Raw genomic sequence first — 15,270 nt, 5'->3', positions numbered from 1 at the left:
AAGAAAGGGTTTTTCAGTATACTTCACTAAAACTCTGTTTAGGGATATTCCTCAGACTACAGTCTGACTACAGTAACCCAACTACAACATTATACCATTTACTACACTGTGTATATTTATACCGTAGCTATTTTAAAACACGACAAGGCCCCAGAGTGTGCAGTTCACAGTCTGCAGAAAGGCCAACGTGCAGTGCACCCATTAAAACACATTTTCTTTCAAAATAAGAGCGCTAGAGTGCCAGCAGATATGGGAGATTTTACTCTGAAAGGTCTCCCCACCAAAACCGGAAGGCATAATGTTCCATTCTTACCTCGCGCTGGTCACGCTAAAGTCTCTCTAGATTCTAGAAGCGTTAATATTCCAAACGAGAGGCTTGTTGGAGTCCGAAACGAAGACAGAAGTACAGTTTGCCCGTCTGGTCAAAACCATGGAGAGCTCTCTAGATTAGGAGATACGAGGCATTCTTTCTGAGCCGTAAACCAAGGACTATCTAAAGAGGACGAGAAGCGAAGACCGTACGGTGGACTCCATGTTGCTCCATGGAAGGAAAGAAACACGCGCAGTTGAGACCAAGGACAGTCTAAGAAGGATGAGACGCGAAGACCGTACGGGCGACGCCATGTTGCTTATGGTGCTCCATGGAAGGAAAGAAACATGCGCAATGGGCTATATGCAGCCAACACTTCCGCGTTCAGCTTCCTTGGTCTCAACTGCGCATGTTTCTTTCCTTCCAAAGCAACATGGCGTCGCCCGTACGGTCTTCGCGTCTCGTCCTTCTTAGACTGTCCTTGGTTGAGACCAGGAAGTTGTACATGAAAAATGTATTCGATTCTCGTCCTCTTTAGATAGTCCTTGCCGTAAACAAGGAAGTGAACGGCAGCGCCAACAGCAAGGAGTATGGTGCAGAACGAGAGGCAAAAACCCCCCCAAAAAATAAAACAGAATTATAATCTTTTGTTTGATATCAATAAAAAAAAAGCTCTAAAACGTGTGTACACGTCCACGGAATTAGAAATGACGTTTGTACACGTCCTACCAAGTGTTAAAATGTCTAAATGTGTTAAAATCGAATGACTGTAGATCTGTTGTTCATACAATTGCTGCATTGTGTTATGTGTTTCTGTATGTTCCATTATTAGTTCATCATACTTCTGAAAAAAATAATTAAAAAAAAAAAGGTTTCCAACAACCTTTCTACCAAGGTTTTTCCCAACTCAGTTAGGCGGCTGGTTTCAGCTCCACAACTCACTCACAACTAGGTCAAGACCAGATGCATCGTTTCTATAGATCTAGAACACGGGTTTCTCAACGTTGGTTCTGGGGACCACCACCAGGGCACAAATGGAAACAAATGGAGCCTTTTAGGGTCCATTTGGTTGCATTTGGTTCCATCTGTACACTCTTGTAGTTAAACACAGAGATATAACAGTGGGTCCCACAGAAAAAAAACAACCACCACCACCACAACCACCCTGGTGGTCCTTGAAATGAAAAAGGTTGACAATCACTGCCTTAGAACACCTTCTGGAGTGCTCATAATGCTCATAATGCTCATAATGCGGCCACGCGTCGCACGCTGCATTTATGAAGCCTCACAAGACACTAAAGTAGCAGCCCGCTCCGTCAGCAACTGAATATGCGATCGGCCGTATCGTTCTCGTTAAAGCGATAGCGTCCCCCCACCACCTCCCCCTGCTCCTCCTCCACTCCCAGCCCATCCTCTCCGTCCTCCAGCTCGAGGCTGCCGAAGGAGAACTTGCCCCCCCGCGGCAGCGTCGCGGCGGCGTGGACGACCCCGTTGGAGTTGACCGAGTTGAGGGAACCCGCGGCGGCGTTGGGGTTCCCGTACACCAGCGGCCGTCCGTACGAGCTGCTGCCCGTGTCCGACTCGGAGTCGCTGGTGTCGGAGCCGCTGCTGCTTGAGCCGGCGTCCACCACCACAGGCTGGTTGAGGTTACCGCGCTGGCCGCCAGGTGGCGCCGGAGGGCCGACTGCGGCCGCCGGCTTCCCCCTGCGGCCGTACAGCCTCGTACGAGCCTGCCCCGGGACCGCCAGGCTGCTCCGGCGGTTCCCGTTGGCCACGGGCGCCTTGCGCGCGGTCGGCACGGAGGACGCACCTCCGTAGGACCTGACGGGAGTGGAGCAAGCCAGCTGGCTGAGTATAAACGGGTCGGTGTCCGAGCGGTTCCGCATGTCGTTGTTGTTGTTGTGGTGGTGGTGCGGTTTGGTGTGGCGCGGCGTGACGATCGGCGAATAGCTGCCATAGAGCGCCGCCGACGCGGGGAGAGCCTCTGGGAAGCCTCCATAGAGCGCCACCGACGCGGGAGAGAGAGCCTCCGGGAAGCCTCCATAGAGCGCCACCGACGCGGGAGAGAGAGCCTCCGGGAGGCCGGGACGTTTGCTGAAGCAATGCCCGCGGTCGTCCCAGCGCGGCACGGAGCCGTTCGCCACGCCGTTCTCGGCGTGACTCAGCGAGCTGGTCCGCTGGTGGAAGCCAGCACCGATGACGGGGCTGGAGCACTGGCTCCGCGTCCCGTTCCCTAGCGGGCGGCAGGGCGCCGCGCTGCTGCGCTGCTTCCCCCCCCCGCCCACAAACATCTCGTCCAGCAGCGTGCTGTGGAGTGGCAGGAGGCCGCGGAACGAGCCTCCGTTGGACAGAAGCTCGTCGTCCGTCGTCTCTCGGCTCACACTGAACTTGTTCGACGCGGGTGGACTCTCGTCCCATCTGTTACCCAAAATGCACTGCTGCTGCTGCTGCTGCTGCATCAACCCCTGGGGGTGGTAAACCCCGTTCACAACCCCGAACAAACCCCCCCGGGTATTAAAACCACCACCGTGGCTATACCCGTTCTCATAGCTGCCATTTGCCTTGCCGTGGCCCCTCTTAGCCACATCGTTTGCCTTGCCGTGGCCCCTCTTAGCCACATCGTATTCATTGTCTATGTCACTGCAGTCTATGTAAGGGATGGAAGAGCTGCTGCCCTTGTTAGCCCTGCAGGCTGGACCTGGGTTAAGGAGGTGCTGCTCGCTGTGGATCGTCTGGGGCTCGGAGCTCTCCTGAAGGACGTCCGCGGTGGCGGCGGGCGGCTCCTCGGAACCGTTGGCTCCCCGGTCGGGTCCAGGCGAGTCCGACTGGTCCGCCAGAGGGATGGACGTGGCGATCTGAGGGAGAGAGAGAGTCGGAGAGGGAGAGACACGAGAAGGAAGGAAGGGAGAGAAAACAGAAAGAGAGGAAAAGGATGGGGCAGATGTATGTATGAGGAGCGAGTAGGTGAAGAAAGTGTTTTTCGGTTAACAAGCACACACCAGCTCACATTTAGACGAGTGTACACTACGGTATATGGATACTAGTGCACAGTAGACACCCGCACAAAAACTCTTCTCAAACACACACTTGACCACTTACATCAGGGGTGGGCAACTTTGACGATGGCCAATATATTTTCACACTCACTCCAGAGGGGCCACAGTGCATGTTACTGTCGTAGCAAAAATAGCCGATATACAAGCTCAAAACGTGTCGCATTGCAACGCGTTTTGAGCTTGTAGATCGGCTATTTTTGCTATATTTAAATTGAAAACCTGAATCTTTTTTTGCTATTTTTTTAATTGGAATCCTGAAAAGTAACCTTTTTATTGAATTTCAAATGCATTTAGTTATAGTTATGTTAACATAACTATTTGGACACAAAAAGACAATAACATTTTAATACTAGTCATTAAGTACTAGTCATTTAATACTAGTCATGAAGTAATTAAAGCGGGCTTGGAATTGTAAACAGCTGAAATCAATACTATATCAACATGCGGGCCGCATTAAGTGAAGGTGGGGGCCGCATGTGGCCCCCGGGCCGCCAGTTTCCGATCAGATTCTAAAAATGTCTTCTACATCCTGACTGAAAAAGCTATGTTTCTATGTCAGTCGTTCTTTGATTTTTCAAAAATAGCAGACCTACAAGCTCGTAGCGCGCCACTCGGTGGCACGCTATGAACTTGTAGATCTGCTATTTTCCAGTAGCTAAAGCATAACATAATGCTAACACCAAAAGGGGTTCCCGCCCTAAATGTAAATGATCTGTATGCCCCCCCACCCACCGCTGTGTGTGTGTGTGTGTGTGTGTGTGTGTGTGTGTGTGTGTGTTTTACCTCTTTTGGCACTTGTGAGTGGAAGGAAGTAGGTTGAAAAGAAGATGCACTGCTATTGGACAGAATCTTACTGTGCTTCCTGGAAAGACAGCATTATGGTTGGCTAGCGTCAAAACGTGAATCATGAAAACGGATGAATTAATGGTTATTAATATCTAATATTAATATTAGATTGTGGTATGCCAAAAGACAAGCTGTTTAATTTAACAATTGGTTGTACTTTTCAAAGCCATTCATCTTTCTAAGTATTACTAGCCAAATATTTGCACACACACACACACACACACACACACACACACACACACACACACACACACACACACACACACACACACACACACACACACACACACACACACACACACACACACACACACACACACACACACACACACACACACACACACACACACACACACACACACACACACACACACACACACATTGGTGGACAAGTTGACATTCAGATGTCCGATCAATCAATCAAGAGGATGGAGCTTTTCACCTTTCAAACGGAAGCTTCTTGAACTCAGAGTCTTTCACATAATCAATGATCTGCTTCTGGGTGCGACCGCTGCAACACAGGAGAGGAGAGGAGCAGAAAGAATGACTACTTTTACTTTTGGTACTTTTAGTACATACTTTTGTAGTATAATGTACTTTAAGTACATTTTGGTGCCAATACTTTTGTAGTTTTACTCAAGTACATGTTGAATTCCGGACTTCTACGGAGTAGTTCTACATTCCAGTATTGATACTTTTACTTAAAGTAAAATAAAAATAAAAAAAAAGAATCACCGTGATTTGCACTTCACATGAGTGTGATCTTTTTATTTTTTATTTTTATTATAAGATTTGTTTTGGGGCTTTTTTATGCCTTTAATAATGACAATAATGAATTGCATTTTTATAGCGCTTTTCCAAGTGCTCAAAGCGCTTTCCAATGGTTCATTCATTCATACATTGGAAGGTGAAGCGGCGAACAGTCGACGCCAGCGTCCTCACTTCCCACATTCACACACCGACGGTGGTGAGCTCACACCGACCGACTCATTGGAGGCAATGTAGGGTTCAGTGTCTTATTGCCCAAGGACACTTTGACATGTGGATAGGAGGAGCCGGGATTCGAACCACCGACCCACGGATCATTGGACGACCTGCTCTACCTCCTGAGCCACAGCCGCCCAACCTTTATCGATAGGAAACCGTAGTCACACAGGAAAGGGCGAGAGAGATGGGGAGTGACACGTGGCAAAAGCCGCCAGGCTCGGGAGTCAAACCCGCTGGCACGCCGTCCGGCTGGCTTGGTGGCCTAGGTGCCAAGACGGTTGAGCTAACAGTCTGGGTCACGAATGTGATTTTTTTTACCTGAAGCGGAAGGAGGATCCCCGGGTGAAGAGAACCGGCTTGGGTTTGGGCTTGGGCTCCTCGAACAGCCTGAAGAAGGCGTGGTACTCCACGCAGATCTTCCAGAACACCTTGCAGCAGTCTCTGCTCGCCATGTTGAACTCCAACGTGTCGTGATGAGAACTTTGCTGCAAGACACACAGACAAGAGACAATTAACTAGCCCTTCCTTCGCCAAGTCCCTCCCCAACCCGTCCTCATCCAATAGGCACGTTAGTCAGCGAGGAGACATGGCAAGCTGTCCTTCTCCCCCATTGAGATGCAGGTTAAATGACAGGATTTCTCCGTATAAATAATCGATCATTTCAGTAGCAGGAGCATCAAAATGTCTTCTAAATCTAGTCAACCAGGCCTGCAGTGGGCTAGGACATTGACAATGTCCAGGGAGTTTCCCTGGTTGGACGTAGCGCGTGGAAGGAACACGTTATTCCAACCAGTTCCTTTCCCCTCCATCAGGCGCCCCAGCTGGCCAGGGGGAGGCAGTTTAGAGACCAGGATTACTGCATGTTTTTTGTGAGGGTACCTACCTACCCTAGGGGACACGGGGAGAACATGTGAGGGTACCTACCCTAGGGGACACGGGGAGAACATGTGAGGGTACCTACCCTAGGGGACACGGAGAGAACATGTGAGGGTACCTACCCTAGAGGACACGGGGAGAACATGTGAGGGTACCTACCCTAGGGGACACGGGGAGAACATGTGAGGGTACCTACCCTAGGGGGACATGGGGAGAACATGTGAGGGTACCTACCCTAGGGGGACATGGGGAGAACATGCAAACTCCACACAGAAAGGCCCTTTCGCCAACCCCACAATGCCTCTGTTTGATCGGTCTTCCTGCCTTCCTTTTTCATACGTAACTTCATATCTGTCATATCTTGTCTTCCCCGGCTGGACATTGACAATGTGACTTTATTTCAATACTAGAAATACGAGGAAATGACAGAGGGCTATTTTTCAACAGTTAAAGTTGAAAAACATGGTTAAAGACAGAGCTCTGTTGCAAGACACAAAGACAGATGGCATGACGGACAGATCATATACATAATGTATCTCAACACATTGACACAAAAATGGATGGAAATATGATGTGCTGGATGTTAATGAGCCTGGCCAACCGGTGGCCTGAATTCGGGTCTGGCCCCAAGCGCTAGGAGGTGGTCTTTTTTTTTGCAGAAAGTGGAAGAGCCAATCGGTGTCTGCGCTCAGGGACCTGAGAGGATTGAGAGACGCTAATTAGCTGTTCCACTTTTTTCTCCACCCGGCACGCGGCGTGGGGCCAGACCGACCGCTCTGCAGAACACACAATGGATGGATTACCAGGCTAGAGAATTATGGGCGGATCATGAATAGATGGATTCACATCGTCAGGAAGACAAGATATGAAGTTACGTATGAAAAAGGAAGGCAGGAAGACCGATCAAACAGAGGCATTGTGGGGTTGGCGAAAGGGCCTTTCTGTGTGGAGTTTGCATGTTCTCCCCGTGTCCCCTAGGGTAGGTACCCTCACATGTTCTCCCCGTGTCCCCTAGGGTAGGTACCCTCACATGTTCTCCCCGTGTCCCCTAGGGTAGGTACCCTCACATGTTCTCCCCGTGTCCCCTAGGGTAGGTACCCTCACATGTTCTCCCCGTGTCCCCTAGGGTAGGTACCCTCACATGTTCTCCCCGTGTCCCCTAGGGTAGGTACCCTCACATGTTCTCCCCGTGTCCCCTAGGGTAGGTACCCTCACATGGTCTCCCCGTGTCCCCTAGGGTAGGTACCCTCACATGTTCTCCCCGTGTCCCCTAGGGTAGGTACCCTCACATGTTCTCCCCGTGTCCCCTAGGGTAGGTACCCTCACATGGTCTCCCCGTGTCCCCTAGGGTAGGTACCCTCACATGTTCTCCCCGTGTCCCCTAGGGTAGGTACCCTCACATGTTCTCCCCGTGTCCCCTAGGGTAGGTACCCTCACATGTTCTCCCCGTGTCCCCTAGGGTAGGTAGGTACCCTCACACAAAACATGCAGTAATCCTGGTCTCTAAACTGCCTCCCCCTGGCCAGCCGGGGCGCCTGATGGAGGGGAAAGGAACTGGTTGGAATAACGTGTTCCTTCCATGCGCTACGTCCAACCAGGGAAACTCCCCCCTGTCAGGTGTAAAGAATCAACTTGGACACTCAGGCATGAAGGAAGCATGAGTTCAAGTCCGTTGCTCTCCCCATGTCCCCCATATATGGGGACTAGGCTGGCGGAGGGTGTGTAGAGCCCAGGATCACATTAGATAATTGACACAGGGGTGAAAAATGGGTTACAAAATCGTGGGATAAAAATTATAAAAGGAAACAAAAGGCATTGCGAAGAGGAAGAAGTGAGTGAAAGACACGCGTGGAAACATCAACGTTGAGCAGACAGAACAGAAGACTTACGGTGGGGTCTGATCTCAGAACAGAAGACTTACGGTGGGGTCTGATCTCAGAACAGAAGACTTACGGTGGGGTCTGATCTCAGAACAGAAGACTTACGGTGGGGTCTGATCTCAGAACAGAAGACTTACGGTGGGGTCTGATCTCAGAACAGAAGACTTACAGTGGGGTCTGATCTCAGAACAGAAGACTTACGGTGGGGTCTGATCTCAGAACAGAAGACTTACGGTGGGGTCTGATCTCAGAACAGAAGACTTACAGTGGGGTCTGATCTCAGAACAGAAGACTTACGGTGGGGTCTGATCTCAGAACAGAAGACTTACAGTGGGGTCTGATCTCAGAACAGAAGACTTACGGTGGGGTCTGATCTCAGAACAGAAGACTTACAGTGGGGTCTGATCTCAGAACAGAAGACTTACGGTGGGGTCTGATCTCAGAACAGAAGACTTACAGTGGGGTCTGATCTCAGAACAGAAGACTTACAGTGGGGTCTGATCTCAGAACAGAAGACTTACGGTGGGGTCTGATCTCAGAACAGAAGACTTACAGTGGGGTCTGATCTCAGAACAGAAGACTTACAGTGGGGTCTGATCTCAGAACAGAAGACTTACGGTGGGGTCTGATCTCAGAACAGAAGACTTACGGTGGGGTCTGATCTCAGAACAGAAGACTTACAGTGGGGTCTGATCTCAGAACAGAAGACTTACAGTGGGGTCTGATCTCAGAACAGAAGACTTACAGTGGGGTCTGATCTCAGAACAGAAGACGTACAGTGGGGTCTGATCTCAGAACAGAAGACTTACAGTGGGGTCTGATCTCAGAACAGAAGACTTACGGTGGGGTCTGATCTCAGAACAGAAGACTTACAGTGGGGTCTGATCTCAGAACAGAAGACTTACAGTGGGGTCTGATCTCAGAACAGAAGACTTACAGTGGGGTCTGATCTCAGAACAGAAGACTTACCGTGGGGTCTGATCTCAGAACAGAAGACTTACAGTGGGGTCTGATCTCAGAACAGAAGACTTACAGTGGGGTCTGATCTCAGAACAGAAGACTTACAGTGGGGTCTGATCTCAGAACAGAAGACTTACGGTGGGGTCTGATCTCAGAACAGAAGACTTACGGTGGGGTCTGATCTCAGAACAGAAGACTTACGGTGGGGTCTGATCTCAGAACAGAAGACTTACGGTGGGGTCTGATCTCAGAACAGAAGACTTACGGTGGGGTCTGATCTCAGAACAGAAGACTTACGGTGGGGTCTGATCTCAGAACAGAAGACTTACGGTGGGGTCTGATCTCAGAACAGAAGACTTACAGTGGGGTCTGATCTCAGAACAGAAGACTTACGGTGGGGTCTGATCTCAGAACAGAAGACTTACGGTGGGGTCTGATCTCAGAACAGAAGACTTACGGTGGGGTCTGATCTCAGAACAGAAGACTTACGGTGGGGTCTGATCTCAGAACAGAAGACTTACAGTGGGGTCTGATCTCAGAACAGAAGACTTACAGTGGGGTCTGATCTCAGAACAGAAGACTTACGGTGGGGTCTGATCTCAGAACAGAAGACTTACGGTGGGGTCTGATCTCAGAACAGAAGACTTACGGTGGGGTCTGATCTCAGAACAGAAGACTTACGGTGGGGTCTGATCTCAGAACAGAAGACTTACAGTGGGGTCTGATCTCAGAACAGAAGACTTACAGTGGGGTCTGATCTCAGAACAGAAGACTTACGGTGGGGTCTGATCTCAGAACAGAAGACTTACGGTGGGGTCTGATCTCAGAACAGAAGACTTACGGTGGGGTCTGATCTCAGAACAGAAGACTTACAGTGGGGTCTGATCTCAGAACAGAAGACTTACGGTGGGGTCTGATCTCAGAACAGAAGACTTACAGTGGGGTCTGATCTCAGAACAGAAGACTTACGGTGGGGTCTGATCTCAGAACAGAAGACTTACGGTGGGGTCTGATCTCAGAACAGAAGACTTACGGTGGGGTCTGATCTCAGAACAGAAGACTTACGGTGGGGTCTGATCTCAGAACAGAAGACTTACGGTGGGGTCTGATCTCAGAACAGAAGACTTACAGTGGGGTCTGATCTCAGAACAGAAGACTTACAGTGGGGTCTGATCTCAGAACAGAAGACTTACGGTGGGGTCTGATCTCAGAACAGAAGACTTACGGTGGGGTCTGATCTCAGAACAGAAGACTTACGGTGGGGTCTGATCTCAGAACAGAAGACTTACGGTGGGGTCTGATCTCAGAACAGAAGACTTACAGTGGGGTCTGATCTCAGAACAGAAGACTTACGGTGGGGTCTGATCTCAGAACAGAAGACTTACGGTGGGGTCTGATCTCAGAACAGAAGACTTACAGTGGGGTCTGATCTCAGAACAGAAGACTTACGGTGGGGTCTGATCTCAGAACAGAAGACTTACGGTGGGGTCTGATCTCAGAACAGAAGACTTACGGTGGGGTCTGATCTCAGAACAGAAGACTTACAGTGGGGTCTGATCTCAGAACAGAAGACTTACGGTGGGGTCTGATCTCAGAACAGAAGACTTACGGTGGGGTCTGATCTCAGAACAGAAGACTTACGGTGGGGTCTGATCTCAGAACAGAAGACTTACGGTGGGGTCTGATCTCAGAACAGAAGACTTACGGTGGGGTCTGATCTCAGAACAGAAGACTTACGGTGGGGTCTGATCTCAGAACAGAAGACTTACAGTGGGGTCTGATCTCAGAACAGAAGACTTACGGTGGGGTCTGATCTCAGAACAGAAGACTTACAGTGGGGTCTGATCTCAGAACAGAAGACTTACGGTGGGGTCTGATCTCAGAACAGAAGACTTACGGTGGGGTCTGATCTCAGAACAGAAGACTTACGGTGGGGTCTGATCTCAGAACAGAAGACTTACGGTGGGGTCTGATCTCAGAACAGAAGACTTACAGTGGGGTCTGATCTCAGAACAGAAGACTTACGGTGGGGTCTGATCTCAGAACAGAAGACTTACAGTGGGGTCTGATCTCAGAACAGAAGACTTACGGTGGGGTCTGATCTCAGAACAGAAGACTTACGGTGGGGTCTGATCTCAGAACAGAAGACTTACGGTGGGGTCTGATCTCAGAACAGAAGACTTACGGTGGGGTCTGATCTCAGAACAGAAGACTTACAGTGGGGTCTGATCTCAGAACAGAAGACTTACGGTGGGGTCTGATCTCAGAACAGAAGACTTACGGTGGGGTCTGATCTCAGAACAGAAGACTTACGGTGGGGTCTGATCTCAGAACAGAAGACTTACGGTGGGGTCTGATCTCAGAACAGAAGACTTACGGTGGGGTCTGATCTCAGAACAGAAGACTTACGGTGGGGTCTGATCTCAGAACAGAAGACTTACAGTGGGGTCTGATCTCAGAACAGAAGACTTACGGTGGGGTCTGATCTCAGAACAGAAGACTTACAGTGGGGTCTGATCTCAGAACAGAAGACTTACGGTGGGGTCTGATCTCAGAACAGAAGACTTACGGTGGGGTCTGATCTCAGAACAGAAGACTTACGGTGGGGTCTGATCTCAGAACAGAAGACTTACGGTGGGGTCTGATCTCAGAACAGAAGACTTACAGTGGGGTCTGATCTCAGAACAGAAGACTTACGGTGGGGTCTGATCTCAGAACAGAAGACTTACAGTGGGGTCTGATCTCAGAACAGAAGACTTACGGTGGGGTCTGATCTCAGAACAGAAGACTTACGGTGGGGTCTGATCTCAGAACAGAAGACTTACGGTGGGGTCTGATCTCAGAACAGAAGACTTACGGTGGGGTCTGATCTCAGAACAGAAGACTTACGGTGGGGTCTGATCTCAGAACAGAAGACTTACGGTGGGGTCTGATCTCAGAACAGAAGACTTACAGTGGGGTCTGATCTCAGAACAGAAGACTTACGGTGGGGTCTGATCTCAGAACAGAAGACTTACGGTGGGGTCTGATCTCAGAACAGAAGACTTACGGTGGGGTCTGATCTCAGAACAGAAGACTTACAGTGGGGTCTGATCTCAGAACAGAAGACTTACGGTGGGGTCTGATCTCAGAACAGAAGACTTACAGTGGGGTCTGATCTCAGAACAGAAGACTTACGGTGGGGTCTGATCTCAGAACAGAAGACTTACGGTGGGGTCTGATCTCAGAACAGAAGACTTACGGTGGGGTCTGATCTCAGAACAGAAGACTTACGGTGGGGTCTGATCTCAGCTTGATGAGGAACTTCTTGCGTTTGAAGCTCAGCTTTCGAATCTTGGACCAGTTGAAGGCGTTGATCCTGGTGTAGCCCTGTGTCATTGCAAACACATGTTAGCATCTTTTTAACCCATTTTGACCTGGGAACGATTCTATAAACGTCTTCTAAATCCTGACAGTTTTCTGAAAAACACGTTTCTATGTCAGTCGTTCTTCGATTTTTCAAAAATAGCAGACCTAGGCCCAGGCGGTGGCGTAACCGTCTGGGCACCCGACTGGTAATCCAGTCGCAGTGTGCCGCGGGTTCGACTCCCGAGCCCGACACGGCCTTTACTGCATGTCTTCCCCCATCTCTCTCCCGTTTCCTGTCAGCCTACTGTCTGTCCCTTCAAAAACCAATAAAAGGCGTAAGCCGCAAAAAAATATCTTAACAAAAAAAAAATAGCAGACCTACAAGCTCGTAGCGCGCCACTCGGTGGCGCGCTATGAGCTTGTAGATCTGCTATTTTTCAATAGCTAACACCAAAAGGGGTTCCCGCCCAAAATGGGTTAAGCAGGCAACGAACGGAAGTAGGCCGAACGGAATGGCATAAATTGGACGATTAATTGGACTATGACTGAAAAACGTTGTTGCGCAAAATCTTATAAATAAAGCCCGTTGTTTCTCCATCTCTACACAGCTGGAGAGCATTTCCCTGATTCAGCTCATCAGCGTGGATAGCTCAGCAGCTCGACATGGGGCACATTCTTCCCTCCTGGCTGAGAGGTTGCCAAGCTTTGGGTGGAGACCTCACCACAAAACCTCCCTCGACTAATTAAGCGCCCGAGTTGTCACGTCAGCGACATTTTCTGAATGCCGAGAGCGCTTCGAACCCCTACAAAGAAAAAAACGTCAGGATAAAAAAAAAAACTTTTCCCCCCTCAAAGATGTAAGAGTAAGAGTTAATGGCCCAATCTATAAATTAAATTAATTAAATTAAATAAATAAATTAAATTAAAAAACCTTTCCCCCCTCAAAGACGTAGAGTTAATGGCCCAATCTATAAATTAGGGTTATAGTCACTTTAAATACGAGTGTAAATGCTTGTGATGGTGGTGGGGCTATACCAATTTGTTTGTAACACTTGGGCCTTTAACCCATTTTGACCTGAGATCAGATTCTAAAAATGTCTTCTACATCCTGACAGTTTTCTGAAAAAGCTATGTTTCTATGTCAGTGGTTCTTCGATTTTTCAAAAATAGCAGACCTACAAGCTCGTAGCGCGCCACTCGGTGGCGCGCTATGAACTTGTAGATCTGCTATTTTTCAACAGCTAAAGCATAACATAATGCTAACACCAAAAGGGGTTCCCGCCCAAAATGGGTTAAGTCTGAGGATGTTATTCAGTGGAAACTAGCAAACTAACAAACGTCTACTAGCTCAGGGGTTCTCAACGTTTTTGGCCGGGGACCCCCGGAAATGCTTTGTCAATGTCTCGGGACCCCCGCCCCGCCCCCTCCCGACCCCCAATATAAATTGACTGCTACAATAACCTTAAACCATTTTGGGCGGGAACCCCTTTTGGTGTTTTAAGCATTGTTATAATTTAGCTATTGAAAAATAGAAGATCTACAAGCTCATAGCGCGCCACCGAGTGGCGCGCTACGAGCTTGTAGGTCTGCTATTTTTGAAAAATCGTGAAAATATATATATATATATATTTATTTTTTTTGAAAATAATTTGGGGACCCCCTAAAATAATTTGGCGACCCCCCGAGGGGTCGCGACCCACGGGTTGAGAACCCCTGTACTAGCTGACGGTTTTGGCTGTGTCACCCTCGGCCACGGCAGATGGAAATCTAAAGTATATATATGTGATGGTTTTGGCTGTCATGTTTGATGTAAACATACAGTACTTGTGTTTTTGGTTGTGTCATGTTTGATCTAAACCGTACACTACACAGTATGTACAGTATGTGATGGTTTTGGGTGTGTCATGTTTGATGTAAATCTACAGTAAGCATTTAACCCATTTTGGGCGGGAACCCCTTTTGGTGTTAGCATTATGTTATGCTTTAGCTATTGAAAAATAGCAGATCTACAAGCTCATAGCGCGCTACGAGCTTGTAGGTCTGCTATTTTTGAAAAGTCGTGAAAATGTGCCGCAAATCTTTGAATATATATTTCAGAGCGAACATTTTTAACTAAAATATTAGCTTCTGGGGGGGTCCCCTGGAACTACATATTTTGAGATGGGGGTCCGTGGCCCAATAGAGATAATTCTGGGGGTCCTTGACAAGAAAAAAGGTTGAGCACCACTGACATAGAAACATGGGTTTTTCAGAAAAACGTTAGGAAAGTTAAGCCTTTTTTTTCTCCATCGACCTCAGTCCAAAATGGGTTAATGGTTTTTGATGTAAACGTACAGTACGCAATGGTTTCCATTGTGTCATGTTTGATGTAAACTCTGTGTGTATGATGGTTTTGGCCGTGTCATCATGTTTGATGTAAACTCTGTGTGTATGATGGTTTTGGCCGTGTCATCATGTTTGATGTAAACTCTGTGTGTATGATGGTTTTGGCCGTGTCATCATGTTTGATGCACAGTAAATCTACTGCATGTATGCGATTGTTTTGTCCATGTCATGTTTGATTTACACCCATGCATGTGATGGATACTGAACTTTACTGTACTGTACTGTACTGTACTGACATCAGAATGTTCTGACCGTAGAGGGACAACAACGCTGTATTCAGGGTTCTGGATGTGGAATTTGCATCCGTGTAATCTTCGGCCCTATTTTTGGGGAGCCGAGTGACCCACTGTGAGACCGCATTGTATGAAGCAGACCACATTGTATGAAGCAGGAACAGGGAAGTTTCCATGCGTGAGGAGAGGACACACATTTGACTATCTGTTCATGTGTTTGGCCTATTATTTAGGGCCAGGGGTGCAGTACTTAGTTTTCAGTTTTTGGTTTAGACTAGTCATTGGTTAGACCAGTCATTAGTCCTACAACTACAACCTATCTCAAACCCTCACCCTAAACCTAACCTCCCGCGGGGCAGCACACCTAAACCTAACCTTAACCCATTTTG

The 15,270-nt window shown here is 48.6% G+C and overlaps 1 protein-coding gene across 1 annotated transcript in view; it reads right to left on the bottom strand.

The window, feature by feature from the left end:
• Positions 1–15,270, bottom strand: part of LOC306917168 (FERM, ARHGEF and pleckstrin domain-containing protein 1-like) — a 112,280-nt gene that overhangs the window by 55,212 nt on the left and 41,798 nt on the right. Inside the window, exons 9-14 of the mRNA XM_079495301.1 lie at positions 14,881–14,968; positions 12,189–12,284; positions 5,518–5,684; positions 4,655–4,723; positions 4,150–4,228; positions 3,009–3,165 (exon numbers count right to left, since the gene is read on the bottom strand). Of these exons, the coding sequence (XP_079351427.1) occupies positions 3,009–3,165; positions 4,150–4,228; positions 4,655–4,723; positions 5,518–5,684; positions 12,189–12,284; positions 14,881–14,968 (656 nt within the window). The remainder of the gene's footprint in view (positions 1–3,008; positions 3,166–4,149; positions 4,229–4,654; positions 4,724–5,517; positions 5,685–12,188; positions 12,285–14,880; positions 14,969–15,270) is intronic.

This window comes from Electrona antarctica (genome assembly GCF_951216825.1).
Source record: "Electrona antarctica genome assembly, chromosome: 24".
NCBI classification, from domain to species: Eukaryota; Metazoa; Chordata; class Actinopteri; order Myctophiformes; family Myctophidae; genus Electrona; species Electrona antarctica.
This window is presented reverse-complemented; position numbering and strand designations above follow the sequence as displayed.